General features: G+C 43.2%; 1 protein-coding gene across 1 annotated transcript in view; it reads right to left on the bottom strand.

Moving 5' to 3' along the window:
• Positions 1-3,097: 3,097 nt before the first annotated feature.
• Positions 3,098-16,723, bottom strand: part of LOC106810804 (sodium- and chloride-dependent creatine transporter 1-like) — a 34,990-nt gene continuing 21,364 nt past the window's right edge. Inside the window, 9 exon segments of the mRNA XM_014814258.1 lie at positions 3,098-3,339; positions 4,668-4,853; positions 5,262-5,362; positions 7,097-7,205; positions 10,306-10,443; positions 11,421-11,533; positions 12,963-13,087; positions 13,437-13,540; positions 16,150-16,284. Of these exon segments, the coding sequence (XP_014669744.1) occupies positions 3,184-3,339; positions 4,668-4,853; positions 5,262-5,362; positions 7,097-7,205; positions 10,306-10,443; positions 11,421-11,533; positions 12,963-13,087; positions 13,437-13,540; positions 16,150-16,284 (1,167 nt within the window). The 3' untranslated portion in view covers positions 3,098-3,183.

Raw genomic sequence — 16,723 nt, 5'->3', positions numbered from 1 at the left:
AAATTATTTATAGTATCGATATTGTAATACAGCAATCTAATACATTTATAATCGGTAAATCATAAACATGAAGTGCGGGAACGACAAAATGCAAAATAGGAACGGCGTCAGTGGCATATTGAGGACAATACGCTAGTGTTCTCCCTCGGTACACTTCATAAAACCCATGCACTAGCGCAAACATGTATTTATTTATACATGTTTACATTATGTAATTTGCACACACTGATCACCGAAACAGAACGACAAAAAGCTCGACATGGCTCAATCATCGGGAAAAAGTAAAGAATACAGTGAAGGTAAATTATATTGCAGCCAAACCAGCCGGTTTTTAGTGACAATAAACAATGAACATGCAAGCAAAGAGTTAGAATAAAGATATCTCTATTCTATATCTATGATGCAACCCGCGATTTCCACGTGCTTCCGGAATGCAAACGGTGGAAGAGTAACTAACTTCTATTAATAAAAACATAAACATACATGAAATCATACATAATCCACAAATAAACGAATCTCGTGTGAACACACGGGCCCATCGAACTCGAGTCCACCCCGTCGCTCATGTAAAAACAATTACTTACACGGATGCAACGTTGCTACGCGTAGTTGTCTAGAAGATTGATGAAATCCGTAGCTGGTTTCAATACTACAGCCTCACGGTACCCCCGTGAGACCACCTAATCGATACCGGGTTTGTTCTACTACTAGACAAACACGACACGAGAAAAGAAGGACAGATATAGTACATGCATTCGATACAAGTGTTCATGGAACACATTACAATTGATTATCGGCACGCCTGTTCTGGCAAGAACCTTAATTAAAGTGCACGTAACAATTAAGTACATCTAATTTGACCAAACATGATAAGCCAATACTGATGTTTATATACACACACACATAGGCCTACATATTTATATATATGTCGGTATCTACGTATGAGACATGGAGATATTACAATCGTGTGAATTAAGCGTGACTGGCATCGGTATTATAGTCAGACACGTCCTTATAACCGATGCCGACAACTATTGGATTTTTGAACGCATCACGGCATGCAGACATTTATAATCGTCAAACCTGCGATCGTGGTAATATGTGTGTGTCGCATCGTCGCTGCGGATGCCGCTACTTCAGCGTGGACAAAGTCTACCTCAGCCGACAATCAATTGAACATCGGGCGATTGCCTATACATGTCCCATGTCTAGTCCAATGCGCGTACACCTTGAGCAACGATCAAGCTGGCCTACCTTCCCGTCCTTCCGATATTCGACGCCTACGTCGACAGTATTATAAACACGTATATAGGTCCGAGCACCCTTCATTCTCCCTCTGCTGCCAGTCGACATCATAATCTTTTCAATCAATTAACAACGTCGGGATTCGCGTGCGCACGTACGTAGGTCGCCTCTACACATCCCGTATACATATATATATATATATATATATATATATATAATATATCAAGAGCGTATTATAATTAAACTTCTTAATACGCTCTTGAATATATATATAGTAGGCGCTAGGCCACCGCGCGAATCCTGTGCCACGCGTACAACGCTAGCTACTGTTGAACATGCAACGCAACAAATACACGCAGACGTTTTCAACCCACTCCGTTTCCGCGTAACCTTCGAAACTCCAGCCGAGTAAATCCGTTTGAATAGGAATAGAAGCAGTAGGAATTCGGTCGGCGAGCATTTCCCATTAGAAATATATAATAATTCGAAAATGTTCGGCAAATGCCGCGGTTAAAATGGCTATCGCATGTGCATTAACAACACCAACACACACGCACACGTACACGCACACACGCACACGCACACGCACACACAACCCTTAGGGGGACTATCTATAATACACACCCATCAGTGCGCGTGAACGGTGAACTATAGTATGCTAACGGCGCTATATTACATGAAGCTGCTGGAATGTGCTGCGTATTTCTCTGTGCGCTGAAACAACAATCTATTCGTACTCACGACCCAAACATGGCGCCTGGGTGGTGCAGTCACATGCACGCGTCCGGTGCGATCGTGCGTGGGATAGGACCACAGATCATCTACAATTGTACATGATCTTTGATAGGACCAATAGCTAATAAATACCTTTTATTATTTATTTATTTATTTGGTATTTATTAGCTCTTGATAGGACGTATAGCGCATAAAACGAAGACATAACATTCGCGCTTACGAGTATATATATATAGGATCATCATACGATATGAGGTGAATTACGTCTCGAGCGCTTATATAGTACATTCCCGTGCTCTGTGGCAGTGAAGAGAATCCGTATCTTACCCCGCCATATATACTGCCGCAGAATTTGGCACTGTGCTAAAAACTTCCCCAAATTATATGGATTTCTTTTCTCGGATTCTATGTACTGTGGCAGTTGTATATGTAGATATAATTCTCGTACAGTTGACTTGTTTAAACGGTTCATCGTCAACGAGTACTGCATGCTTATAGCGCTTCTGTATGTACCGTGTCGTCAACATCAATGCAGCTGGGGCATGCAGACGGACGTCCACGCCATAGAAATAATATAGCAGACTCCATATATTTCTATGGTCCACACACACGCACGGCACGAGCACCGCACCGCACGCCACACACACACCAACACACACACACACGACAGCACACACCACACACACACACAACACACACACACACACAGTCACACAGTAGACAGGTCAACAGTAGCACAAGTCACAGCGTCAGACAAGTCACACAGCACACAGTCACACAGTCAGCACACACACACACACCAACACACACACAACACACACACACACACACACACACAACACACAAACACACACACCACACCACACACACACACACACGCAACCCCCCCCCACACACACCCACACACACAGTCACGCACGCGCACGCGCACGCGCGCAGCAGCGCACGACGCACACACAAGCACACACACACACACGCAGCGCAGCCGCGCGGCACGCACGCACGCACACCACACACACACGCACGCACGCACGCACGCACGCACGCACCCACACACACACACACACGCCCACGCATCACAGCACCCACACGCACACGACACGCACACACCCACACACAGCACACACAGCAGCAACAACACGCACACGCACGCACACAGTCACGCACGGCGCACGCACACACACACACCACACAACGCGTGCTTCACATCTTCGTCTGAGTGTCAGGTGGCAGCACCGGGTAGAATGCTGATGGCATGTACTTCTCGACGTCGGTGGGCGACGGGGCCATGGCGAGGTTGTCGTGCAGCTCGTCGCCCGATCGATCCTTCAGTATCGGCTCAATCAGCTTGGCAACCCGCTGCAAGAATAAACAGCCATTAAAGAACACCGGTGGGTTAACACATAGAAATAATATAGATAGACTATATCTATATATCTATATATCTATATATCTATATATCTATATATCTATATATCTACATCTATATATATATATTATAGATAGTTATCTATATTATTTCTATGGGTTAACCGACCGCACGGGTTTACTCTACCGAATTTACGTTGGCGAATTGGCAAGTTGAACCAATTTCGCAATTCGGCAACTCTGAGTTGGCGAGGATAGAACATGTTCTAATCTCCCAACTAGTTGCTATCGATCGGTTGGTCGCGCAACTTTTGCGTTTACACTGCCGATTGTCGGTTGTATAGTTGGGAAGTTGGTTCAATTCGGCAATTCGCCAACACAAACTAAGTCGGTAGTGTAAACCCAGCTTAATATATTACTCCAGCACCAATAGTTAGCAGAGAAGGGGTGGGGGAGTGTTAGTGGGGGCTGTTACCCTCTTAGGGCCGTAGATTTTGGGGGGGGGAATTTATGACTCAAGTGTCACGTGTACTGATGAGCGACGGGCGCAGCTCTTGATCGACGTCCATAAGCAATGATAGTGTGGTAGGGGTGGGTCTGAGAAAAGGCTTTCACGGATAAGTGACATTAGGGTTATTTACGATTATTAGCTAAGCTTATCTTTAAATTTTGCTGCAAAATCTACTGGGGCGCAGCTGCCCCCTTGCCCCCCCACAGGCTACGGCCCTGCCCCTAATGTAGATACTATGACATGGTCAATAGCAAATGCCGAAAACTGCCCAGAGCAAACCGCGCATGACTTTATTACCCCCGGGGAAAATAAGCTAGGTGCCTACTCCGTGGCAAATATATAGTCTGCATGACACCTCTTTTGTGTGTTCATGCCTGGTATTATACTAGTATCTAGTTATCTAGTATATCACATAAGCATTTACGTTATAGACGCATGTCGTTTGTAATCCTATATGCATTCATAATAATGCCGAAAAAGAAATTGAATCGAAAATCAGATTGATTACAGCCATGTGTAGACCGAATAATTCTGTCCCATATAACCATAAGGTTACCCCAATAAGGTTACCCCAATAAGGTTACCCCAATAAGGTTACCCCAATAAGGTTACCCCAATAAGGTTATATTGGACAGAATTATTCGGTCTAAGCCATGTGCAGATGGCACTCGGGAACTTACGGTAAACGCCTGAGGCAAATTGAAATATACCGTATTTACTCTTATATAAGATGCATTCGTGTATAATGTCACACCCTATATTTTGCCTTGAAAAGTTGGTACAAACATCTGACAAACATTGGACTCACCTCGGACAAAGATCCAGATTCCCTGAGTAGGAGATATGCCATTACGATCGGTATCCACAAGATGGAGGATACCGCCAGTATCCAGCCAATCGCGATCGCCCACTGCGGGTAGTAGTAAGTGCCGAACGGCGGAGGTCGCTTGTACGACAGCTCTGAGTATGAGTACGCACTGAGTGCAAACATCACCTGCAACACCCCGTAGACGTCGTTATGACAACCGTCATCTGTTATCATGAAAATCGTCATCTGTCGTCATGGCAACTCTCGTCTGTCATCTCAGCAGAAACTGTTGTGATGATTGCAATCCCAGTTTGTGCGGCTGATTCCATACCAGAGGGTTTCTCGTGTGGCGAATTAACCGAGCTATTGTTGAATTTTTTAATGTTAGATGCACTGGCACGAGCATAGAATACTGTAGCAACATATATATGCTAGTAACAGCCTCGATTTCAGCTGGTAATGTTGAACGCGTGGATGAAGAAGGAAAGTAACAGCAAGAGTTCAATTAATATGCAGGTACAGTAGGCCCCCCCTACGCACGTTGGCAAATATATTCTGTGAGTGATTGTAAGCATAGAACTAGTCATGACTTACGAGACAAAACAAAGGCGTTATAAACATCCAGCTAATCTTCATGTAGGGGTTGATGGAGTATCCCAGCATCTGGTTAATGTCGCCATAGAAACGTTTGACGCCTGAAACAATGCAAAACAACCTTGTGAAGAAATGTTGATAACGAATCCAATGTGCACGGCGATGATATCTAGTCATATTAACCTAATCATCCAGCCACTAATTAGCCCTTAACATAATATGTTATCTCTTCTATTCTCTTCCCTCTTCTGCATTTGCTTCTCAATGACTCCCTCTTCTCTATGAGGACAAACACATTACATTTACGTTTACATTCATGAGTGCACTTCTATCACGTGTTCAACGCGTTCATTACGGGGAAATTCGAGGTTATTTGGAATGTAGGAATATTCCGGAACCACTCATTATAAGTCATTTACATTTATTTACATTTTATTAGTCTTGCCAGCAAAAACTACAGTATACAAGAATAAATTCCCCATTTTTACAACATCAATAGCGACCGAAAATGTTTGTTTGGGGAATGCGAAAACCGAATATGCAATTTTCGAAAATAATCACATCTAATTCTAATAATTATCTACTCGATCTCCTTTTTACTCTATGCGCGCGTAATTGGGTTTTGAATTTACGTGAACACGTTTACATTTACGATCGCCAGCAAGTACATTCTACCTTGGAGTAATCATTCTGAATGATTACTCCAAGATTCTACCGATCATCAGTAGAAACCGCGGCACGTTCCTGTCAAGGCTGCTGATGCGCATGCGCACGCACACGCACACTGTCAATAGCCGAAAAGGGCGAAAACTAATTAGAAACGAGGGCTGCGCTGTGAAATGATAAACACGTCCATGTAAAGGTGCACCCCGCAGCGGCAGCGGCTCCACGTAAAATCAGTAACCATGGATACGAGTAATACAGAATGTCTACAGATTTCAGAATTTATCTTCGCGATCGTTGCCATAGCAACGGTCCTATCTGTGCAGCATGAATAGGAGCGTGCAGACGTATGTATGTATGTGTATATATATATATGGCTTGAACGTGAAGGAGATTACAGCATTGCCACTCAGTTATCGATGGGAACGGGGTTTATGGTTGCATGTATAGTTTACAGCTAGGCGCTCATTATGCCAGCATTCGAACAAACATTCACGATGCACGGCATTTCGCTCTCCCCCTCCAGCACATACATCACCATATAAGGCAAGAAGCATGTACGACACGCATAGGATCTTTTCAGTGGATATTCACAAAACATAACGCCGCCATACTGCGGTCCGCTCAGACTGTACACGCACGCACACGCACGCACGCACACACACGCACGCACGCACACACACACACACCACGCACGCACGAACCGCACGTACGCACGCACACCGAACGCGCACGCACGCACGCGACGCACACATACACATACACACACACACACACACGCACCCACACACACACACCCACGCGCACAAACACACACACCACACGCCGTACGCACGCACTCACGCACACGCACACACACACACACACACACACGCACGCACGTACGCACGCACACACACACGCACGCACGCACACACTCGCACCTTACGCACACACGCACACAAAAAACACCACGCACGCACACACACACACACGCACGCACGCCACACACTCGCACCTACGCACACACGCCACACACACACACACACACACGCACGCACGCACGCACGCACGCACACCCCCCCCCCACACACACACACGCACATATATATATTATATATATATATATCATATATAAAAGAGAGAGATAGACTATACATAGATATATATGTGCATATGTCACACGTCGCCACCTACCGTAATATATGAGATGACAATACACTCGCACATGGCTTGCGCACCAGCAGTATGATGCGGCTTCCTGTATAATTAGTCGAAGATCTGGAACACGTACATTCCACCCTGCCGCAAGAGAGCGTAGACGTTAGAAGTTAGTGTAGTGATATATGTTAGTATATAAGCTAGCCATAGTATCAGTACGCGAATAACAAACAAAATTATATTGCTATTATTATTATTTTCTTTATATTTATATGTATTATTTATTTATTGTATTACTAGCTGCGGCGTACGCCTGCGCTGGGTAAAATCGTTGCTACTAATTCATACTACTATACTAATAATGCGACACAGTAGGAACATTGGGTAAACATCGACAATGACATTGCCCACCAATATCAATATTTGAAATCGGTCTAATAAGATATAAGGCATGGGGAAAAACTGTTACGTCATGACATTTATATGACAGCACAACCCAACTTAGAACACCTGAGACATAATATTAATAGTAATATGGCTCATAGGGTCTATGTCCCCCAGGTATACCCGGCAACGTACCCTGGTGGCTATTTGATATGGTTAGGTCGTTAGGGTTCGAGCGGTTGGGCGCTTAGGAGTAGGCGTAGGCGACTCCCTAGACTCGTTAGTGGAGTAGGCGACGGTACGGTCCGTCGCATATTAGATAGTACCAGGGCTAGCGTTCCGCGTATACCCCACCGTAACCAGGGTACGTTCCCGCAGTATCCCGGGGGGGGGGGACACAGACCCTCTGAGCAGTAATATGGAGTAAATGACAAAAAGCTATTGTTATATAACAGCATGTACGAATGGGTTGGACTTTTCGTTTCAAAGACTTGATAAACAATGTTTTTCGTGTTATTCTCTGGTGCAAATATGTAGAGATTCGTGGCGTATCCAACTGTTAAGCTCCCCACGTACAGCTATCCATTGTGAGATCGTACGCCGAATAAAAGAAATTCCATATATAGTATAGATAGAGACAGGCCAGCGAGTGGGGTCTGTGTCCACTGGATATTGTCTAGTGAATGTTGGCGTCAAACCATGCACATTGAAATTAAGAAATTTTTGTATTGAATCAGAAAATGCATAGCTTTGGAATGGTACAATGCATTCTCAGATCGTAGCATCTGAACCGAAACTCTGAACTGAGAGTAGTAGTAGTACCTCTGAACTGGCGTGGCTATGCTCTGTTTTAGTTTGATTTCGGTTTCGGTTCACAATACCAGCAGTGATGAGATCATGAGGTGAGGGCAAGAAAATCAATAGTCATAGGCTGTGCTGACATATGTGTGAAGATTGCGAATTGCAGCGGTTTTTCACGGATTTTTCGCGAGCTTTGACGTTTGACAGGTTTTTTTCAGCTACGAACACGCCGGGGTATAAGAGATGGACCTGCTGAAATTGCATCCAGATCGCTTGCGGCAGGTTTGACCGCCTATAGGAGATACATACATACATACATACATACATACATACATACATACATACATACATACAACATACGAACTCAATATATATTAGATTCACTTCATGATAGCATAGCGCATAGTAAGTGCCAAAGCGGGTACAACACACCACGATAATATTTGTGGGTGTACACAGCCGTTGTCACCACACACACAGCACGCCAGGCACGCGCACGCACGCCACGCACGCACGCACGCACACACACACACACATACACGCACGCACGCACGCACGCACGCACGCACACACGCACGCACGCACACACACACCCACATACACACACGCGCGCACACATCAGGAGTACATAACTGGGGACGGGGCATCAACGTCATTGCCCTGTTATGTACTCCTGATATATATATGTGGACACAGCATGCAGCATCAACAGGATATACGATAAGGTTGTTTGTTTTCGTTGTATGAGTTCTTGAGGATTAGTAATGTCTATATGAAAATGCTATCGCGACATGTGTGCACGTGATTGGCATCAACGTAGGAGCCTAGCGTGCAGCCAATTACCTACGTGCACACATGATTAAAATGTTATACGGCTTCGTGAAACCCTAGAAGATCTAATCAACCAGACAAGGCGGATATATTTTTGTTAGTCAGTAAATAGCATATCTGTCAGTTACGTAACACAAGCGTATTAAGCTTCTATTATATCTATTACTCCATTAGCACGGGATATTACCAACTCCCGGCCGTCATACTTTCGTAATGACGAATTCAAAAGAGTAAAACACGAGATGGATTGAATCACCATGACATAAACACACTGCACGTCTGTATTTAATCTAGAACATCACGACGTCATAGCTGTGCGTAAAGCTTTTTCCCCACACGATATCAACAATAGCAAATATACAACAGCAAAGAGAGCGAGAGCTTGAGACATCGTTTGCTAGAGTAGAAATATGAGGTGCGGCAGTGTTGGCATGTGCCTACAGCTGGATTTACACTGCCAACTTTGAGTTGGCGAATTGCCGAATTGCCGAATTAGAACATGTTCTAATCTCCCAACTAGCTGCTATCGATCGGTTGGCCGTGCAACTTTTGCGTTTACATTGCCGATTGTCGGTTGCGAAATTGCGAAGTTGGTACAATTCGGCAATTCGCCAATACAAAATTGGCAGTGTAAACCCAGCTGTAAGCTAGTTAAGTAAGCTAGTTAGGTAGTTGTAATACCGTCGAAGGACGGATAAGTAAATATCTAGGAATAGCCTAATGTTCTGGTTGGCATATATGACCAGCTGTGTAAAGTCGTAACGCGGGAATAGACAGGATAGAATTAGGCCAATTATAGACGTAGCATGTAGTACGGACTGACTAGAAACAATAGGTAGGCGTGTCTACCTATGGCAGTATATAACCGCGTGTGCGACCAGAGAGAGAGGACAGAGCGATAGTGTAATAGAAATACAGGCATCTTGGTTAGAGACAGCGACTGACAACTTATATACCTCGTAAGTTATGTGAGGTTTACTCGCGTACTACACTGTACGCATTCGCCACGTTACGGGCGGATGCTAGATAAAGTAGTGTCAATTAAAGTGATTCATGAATACGTCATACTGTGCGTTATCTATCATTCTTACATTCGTTCACATAGATGCTAGCAAGGGTGTATTAAACACACTCACGCGTAACCACTAATACGATCACGGGCAGCAATAGACCTCCTTACATAGTTAGTAGTTAGTAAGTAGTTAAGCTGTAAGATGTAATCTACCTCTGTCACCATACTGAGGCCGACGAAGAACGAGAAGATGCAGACGACAGCTATGAACAGCTCGCGCTTGCCTTTCTGACGCAGTTGGCGCGGGTAGAGATCCTGTATAGCTGTGATGAAGCCCTCTATACCAACAAACTGAAGCCAGAATCACGCGTCAGAATGATGTCGACGCTTAAATTGACTAGGTCACGAATTTTCTATGGTGTATGTTTGTAAAAATTTTGTTGCAATTTTTTTACTTTAAAAGTAAGTACTAACGCCGTTAGTAGGCCCTACTTACTTTTAATGTAAGAAAATTGCAACAAAATTTTTTTGTCTGTTACGGGACTAAATGTATCCTCAAATTCTTATCTGATAAGATTATTTCTCAACTATATAGTTAAAAATACAAAAAACCTGGACGATTTGATATTATGATCCTGACATTAATTGCTTGATATGGGCTATGTATGAGTCACGAGCGTATGTTTACATCGAACAATATAGTAAAATAGGAAGTATAATGCAGCAATTTAACCATAAAAAGTTAACAGAATTACTTACATTTTGTGAAAAAGTGGACATGATTTTTTTACCTTTACTATTTATGGTGACGTGATCACTTTCACCAGTAGCAGAAACTCAACACACGTTCGCTAATACTGCTAAGACTTAATTAATACTGATAAGACTGCTAATACTGCTAATACTGCTAATACTGCTAAGACAATACTGCAGCGAAGTTCTCCTACATGTATACATGCAGGTTAATATTCATTCACACACCTATAGCCTCTCTCCACCGTGCCACACCCCCCACGCGCCTAGCTAACCCTGCTCGTGTACCTGCATGCAACCATTAGAGTGACCTAGCCCAAACACCTGGCTATACTCGCTCACACACCTAGCTGCTCACAAATCAGGTTATCCACCCAAATACCTGGCTAACTGCCCAAATCCCTGGCTACGCGCCCAAATACCTGCCTACCTGCCCATATACCTGTCTATCTGGATGTGCAAATACCAGCTAGGCTACCTGCCTAAATACCTGGCTATATACGTGTCCAAATTACCTGGCTACATGCCCAAATACCTGTCTACCTGTCCAAATACCTGGCTCCCCATTCACGTACCTGGCTGTCGAGTCCTAGCAGTAGAATCATGAAGAAGAACAGTACAGACCAGAGCGGCGCAATGGGCATCTGTGTTAACGCCGTCGGATATGCGATGAACGCTAAACCCGGACCTGTAAGCAGAATAACAGTTAAGATGGCTGCCTTAAGACAACTCGATCCTTGCAAGCAAAGTAACAAGATGGCTGCCTCAGGACAACTCCTTGCAAGCAGAATAAAAGTTAAGATGGCTTGTTTAGGACAACTCCTTGCAACAGAGTAACAGTTAAGATGGCTGTCTTAGGACAACTCGATCCTTGCAAGCAAAGTAACAAGATGGCCACCTCAGGACAACTCCTTGCAAGCAGAATAACAGTTAAGATGGCTGCCTTAGGACAACTCTTTGCAAGCAAAGTAACAAGATGGCCGCCTCAGGACAACTCCTTGCAAGCAGAGTAACAAGATGGCCGCCTCAGGACAACTCCTTGCAAGCAGAGTAACAAGATGGCCGCCACAGGACAACTTCTTGCAAGCAGAATAACAAGATGGCCGCCTCAGGACAACTCCTTGCAAGCAGAATAACAAGATGGCCGCCTCAGGACAACTCCTTGCAAGCAGAATAACAAGATGGCCGCCTCAGGACAACTCAAATAATTACTGCCTGCTCTCACACTCCTAAGAAAGTAGGCCTATCCTGCTTCACTGAGATCTGGCTATCATTATACAGTCAAACCTGTGCACGAGGGTACGTCACTGAGGAAAATAACCAAAAACTGTTCGTTAATGTAACATATGATAATTTACACATAATAAGAATAATGGGACATGTAAAAACTCTTAATTATCCTACAGGTATCTGTTCCGTTGCAGTAGTTTTATCATATACCTCCCAACAGGAATTTTCACTCTTCTCTGGTGTCTGTTTTATCAGGAGCGTATAATGACAAATATATTTGTCATTATACGCTCCTGGTTTTATTAATATCTCTTAGACTTTGGCCACCACTCATTCCTCAAGCTACCAACTAACGCTGAAGGGGTCGTTGTCGTATATGTAGTACTCGCGGTGTCGGCGAGTATGTCGCCTACGCCTACTCCCTAACCCTAACACCCTAACCCTAACCCTAACCATATCAAATAGTTACCTCGGGTACATATTATACGCCATTATACGACAACGACCCTTCGTGCCCAACTAACATAATGCATATAATTTTTTGGACGTTTCTGCTGAAGAGTACGACACAATTGTCCTTCAAACGGTTTTCTACAAGCAGCTGTTTATTCCATAAAGGTTTCCGCTAACGCAGGTTTGAGTGTAGAGGGTTCACAACATTACGCAACGTCACACGATTAAAAGGCAAGCCCGCTGTTATAATTTGACAAGTTTTATTTAAACTTGTTATTACTGAACAAACATCGCAAAACGTTACACGATTAAAAAAAAAACCTGTTATAATTTCGCAAGTTTGATTTAAACTCAATATGGAACTTGGTCCGTGTGCGAGCCAGGGGCGCTAACGCTGAGCTAGCGACACTGCTGCGTCGCGCATGCGCACTCACCAGACTCGGCGACGTCGGCGACACTCTTTCCCTGCTTGCCTGCCATGAAGCCAAGCACGGTGAAGATGACAAAGCCAGCGAAGAAACTCGTACCGCTGTTCGTGAACGCAAAGATGATGCTATCCCTGCAAGGCAGCAGCCGCACACACGCACACACAAGCATAAGACCAGGGTCCTTTTATAAATAATATATATCAGGAGTAGATAGTAGGTAATAGGAGGTAGATAGTACCCATTATCTACTCCTGATATATATATATATATATATATATATATATATATATTATAGAGATGTATTATAATGTATTATATATATATATGTATATATATATAGATATATTATATATATATTATTTAAATATAATAATATAGTGCGCATCTAGCACCATCATCATCCGCATTAATAATTATCAACAATCGATCATTAATCAATAACTAATATGACAACGGTGTTGATCACGTCATCGTGCGTACTTGTAGGAGTTGTGATGAAACTTGTTGTAACTGCCCAGAGCAGTCAGCGTTCCTAGCGAGATGGAATAGGAGAAGAAGATCTGAGTTCCAGCATCGACCCAAGTCTGCGGAACACACAACCCATACTCTGTTATAGTCGCACATCCCAAAAGCAGCAGAACAAGCTCAGGCGGTCCAGGGTTGCGCGAAACAGTAGGACCTTGGAGTAATCATTCTGATCAGTCATCTGTCATTCTGATCAGTCATTCTGATCAGTCATTCTGATCAGTCATATAATCAATCATCTAATCAGTCAGAATGATTACTCCAAGGTAGGACAAAGAAACACAAATACGCTCATAATACAATGATTTATTGAAAATGGCACGACATTTAAAACGTAGGCATTTATCGAATCAACAATTATGCCACCCGTGAACCAAACAGATCATGGCAGATAAGGAGATGTAACAAAAAAATGCTGTTATTGTAACATTAATATAAACTGCCGGAAATAAAGAAAAAAACCACATCAACAGATAGTGCAACCTAGCTTCAACCGAAAACACACAAAACTTGAATAACGCGAACACTGTGTGCTTTCAATATTATTATTGCCAAAAAGTGTTTTACTGTTTTATATTAGTAATTACAGACAGATATAAAGAGAAGACAGGAGAGATTGCGTATGTGAGAGAGGGATAGTGAGGGAAAGAGAAAGTAAGCATGATGGGAGGTGGGGAAAAAAGCGTGTGCGCGGGCGTCTGTGTGTGTGTGTGTGTGTGTGTGAGTGTGTGTGTGAGAGAATGCACGGCACATACACATCTAATTAATGACAGCTCTAATTAATTAAATTAAGAAAATAACCTTTGGTACTTATTTTCGAGGTTTATGACAACCTCTTTCACGATAATCAATTAACTCATCATCAGCTAGCAAATTAATCAAGACACGCCAATACGAGGTGGATCAGAGGAGGAATAGGGATTACACCTGCACTGGTAATTTTAGAATATATAATATTTAATATGAATATATATATATATATATATATATATATATATATATATATTCGAAGTGATCAGATTTTATTGGACTGCAGCGAAGTTTTTTTCATTGTTAATTGCAGTGGTAACGCAACCCTCCCCGTTATCACCTCTCCAGCCAGCGTTCATGAAACCTAGCCATTTATCTCTGCTTACAATTTTCCTTAGATCCACACCCTGGTACTGACATACATACACTTAGCTAGATATAATGCAAACTAGCATATATCTAACGCGCGTCACTTTGACACGGAAAAAGAACAGCACGCTGGCACACACTACTTACATGTGTCTTCGGTGAATGCGAAAGACATTTGATTATTTCATTTCTACACCCAGTTTACACATTTCTCTCGTTTCATATAGGCGACGTAATTTAGTCAATGCCGTAACAACAACAACAACAACAATGGCACATAGAGCAACAAGCAGGGCACAGTACACTGCTGCTGGTGTGCCAGGTTAGTTCACATTAGAACTACGTTACCTGTGCACAACGAACAATATAACTCATCCAATCCCACGAAAAAAAACGATGAATCCGCCACCCACTGACGCTGCGGCAACGTTAATCTGACTATACACTTCACCGGTGACAAACAGCATGCAATGTCCATCCTAGCTAGCTAGCCAACAGGTCTTGTTCCCTATACCACACCACTACAAGCTCACACTTTCTGGCTAAACTTATATCTACATATATATATATATATATATCTATATATATACGCATATATATATTATACGCATATATATACATATATATATATATATATATATATATATATATATATGCATCACATGCGGATTCGCAACTCTATATGCACACGTAGACAACCAGCCGCTAGTTAGACAAACGATGCCAACTTACTAAGTATGTTAAACATTCTATCTAAGTCCTAAAGCCGGCCCCAAAGCATTATAACAAGAAATGACCCCTACCTCCTTCCCTCAACGCATGCACACCCCGGGCAGTATAGCTGAGAGGGTCTATGTCCCCCAGGGTACTGCCGGAACGTACCCTGGGTACGGTCCGGTATACCGGAACGTACCCTGGTACTATCTAATACTATCTAATATGCCGGACCGTACCTCGCCTACTCCACTAACGAGTCTAGGGAGTCGCCTACGCCTACTCCCTAACCCTCACCCTAACCCTAACCCTAACCATATCAGATAGTTACCAGGGTACGTTCCGGCAGTACCCTGGGGACATAGACCCTATTAGCGGCAGTATAGCACGCCACATTTAGACGCGTTTTAACGTCTAGAAACGCGACGTTTTCGTTTCAGCAAATACCAAAAAAAACACGATTTCTTTTGGCAGAAACGGACACAACAGTTACTTTTCGCTCTTAACTATGGAACATAAATCTAGAGACGCAATAGTCTTTAAACGATGCTACTCATCTCTTTTCTATTCTCTTATTCGATCGGATAAAGTTTTTTTTCTGGGAATAGGGTTGAAGGAAAAATGCCACTCCCCCTTAGCACGCCATTTAGATATCATCAGAAGTAGATAATAGGGAATTATCCCCTATTATAGGGAAATATTAAAAGGGGGGAAAAATAATAGGGAATTCCCTATTATCTACTTCTGATATCATCATGTTAGTCAACACACACTGCGCATACTGCACTATACACACATCTCTGGATAACATCAATACGCCGAATGCCGTCCATACCTCAATCTCGGCCAGTCTTGTTACGTTGGGTTTTAGGTAGAATATGATGCCTTCCTTTGCACCTGGCAAGGTCGCCCCACGTATGAGCAGGATTGCCATGAACACGTAGGGGGCCGTGGCTGTGAAATACATCACCTGAGGAGAAAACACCACGTTTCGTTATACCTTCCCGCGCCACACACCGTACAATCGAGGTAACAGAACAATAACTACACGGAAAGTAATCGAATAAGCATGATTAAGAATACAAGAATGAATTATTTGTAATTCTTAAAAGTAGTTCACCGAATGATAGATTCCGCGATGTCAGGAGATTAAGTACCACATGCAAAATTAATACATCAAATACTATACATTATTTATGATACGGCGAGGAATCATTTGTTAACCCAGTTCCTGTGGGTCTCATCCAATTTCCCATTTGTTCGTGTGCGTATTGGTCGCGTATTGACGGTATTGGCTAAACCTCATCTCACGAGAATATAGCTATCCGCGTAAAGCACCAATACAAGCGTCTGTTGCATTGCCACCTGCGTGCGTGTATAGCGTATGGCATGTTGTTTGTGTCATAATT

The sequence above is a fragment of the Priapulus caudatus genome, unplaced genomic scaffold (genome assembly GCF_000485595.1).
Source record: "Priapulus caudatus unplaced genomic scaffold, Priapulus_caudatus-5.0.1 Scaffold475, whole genome shotgun sequence".
Classification (NCBI taxonomy): domain Eukaryota; kingdom Metazoa; phylum Priapulida; class Priapulimorpha; order Priapulimorphida; family Priapulidae; genus Priapulus; species Priapulus caudatus.
The sequence above is the reverse complement of the archived record's forward strand: the minus strand, read 5'-3'. Positions and strand labels throughout refer to the sequence as shown.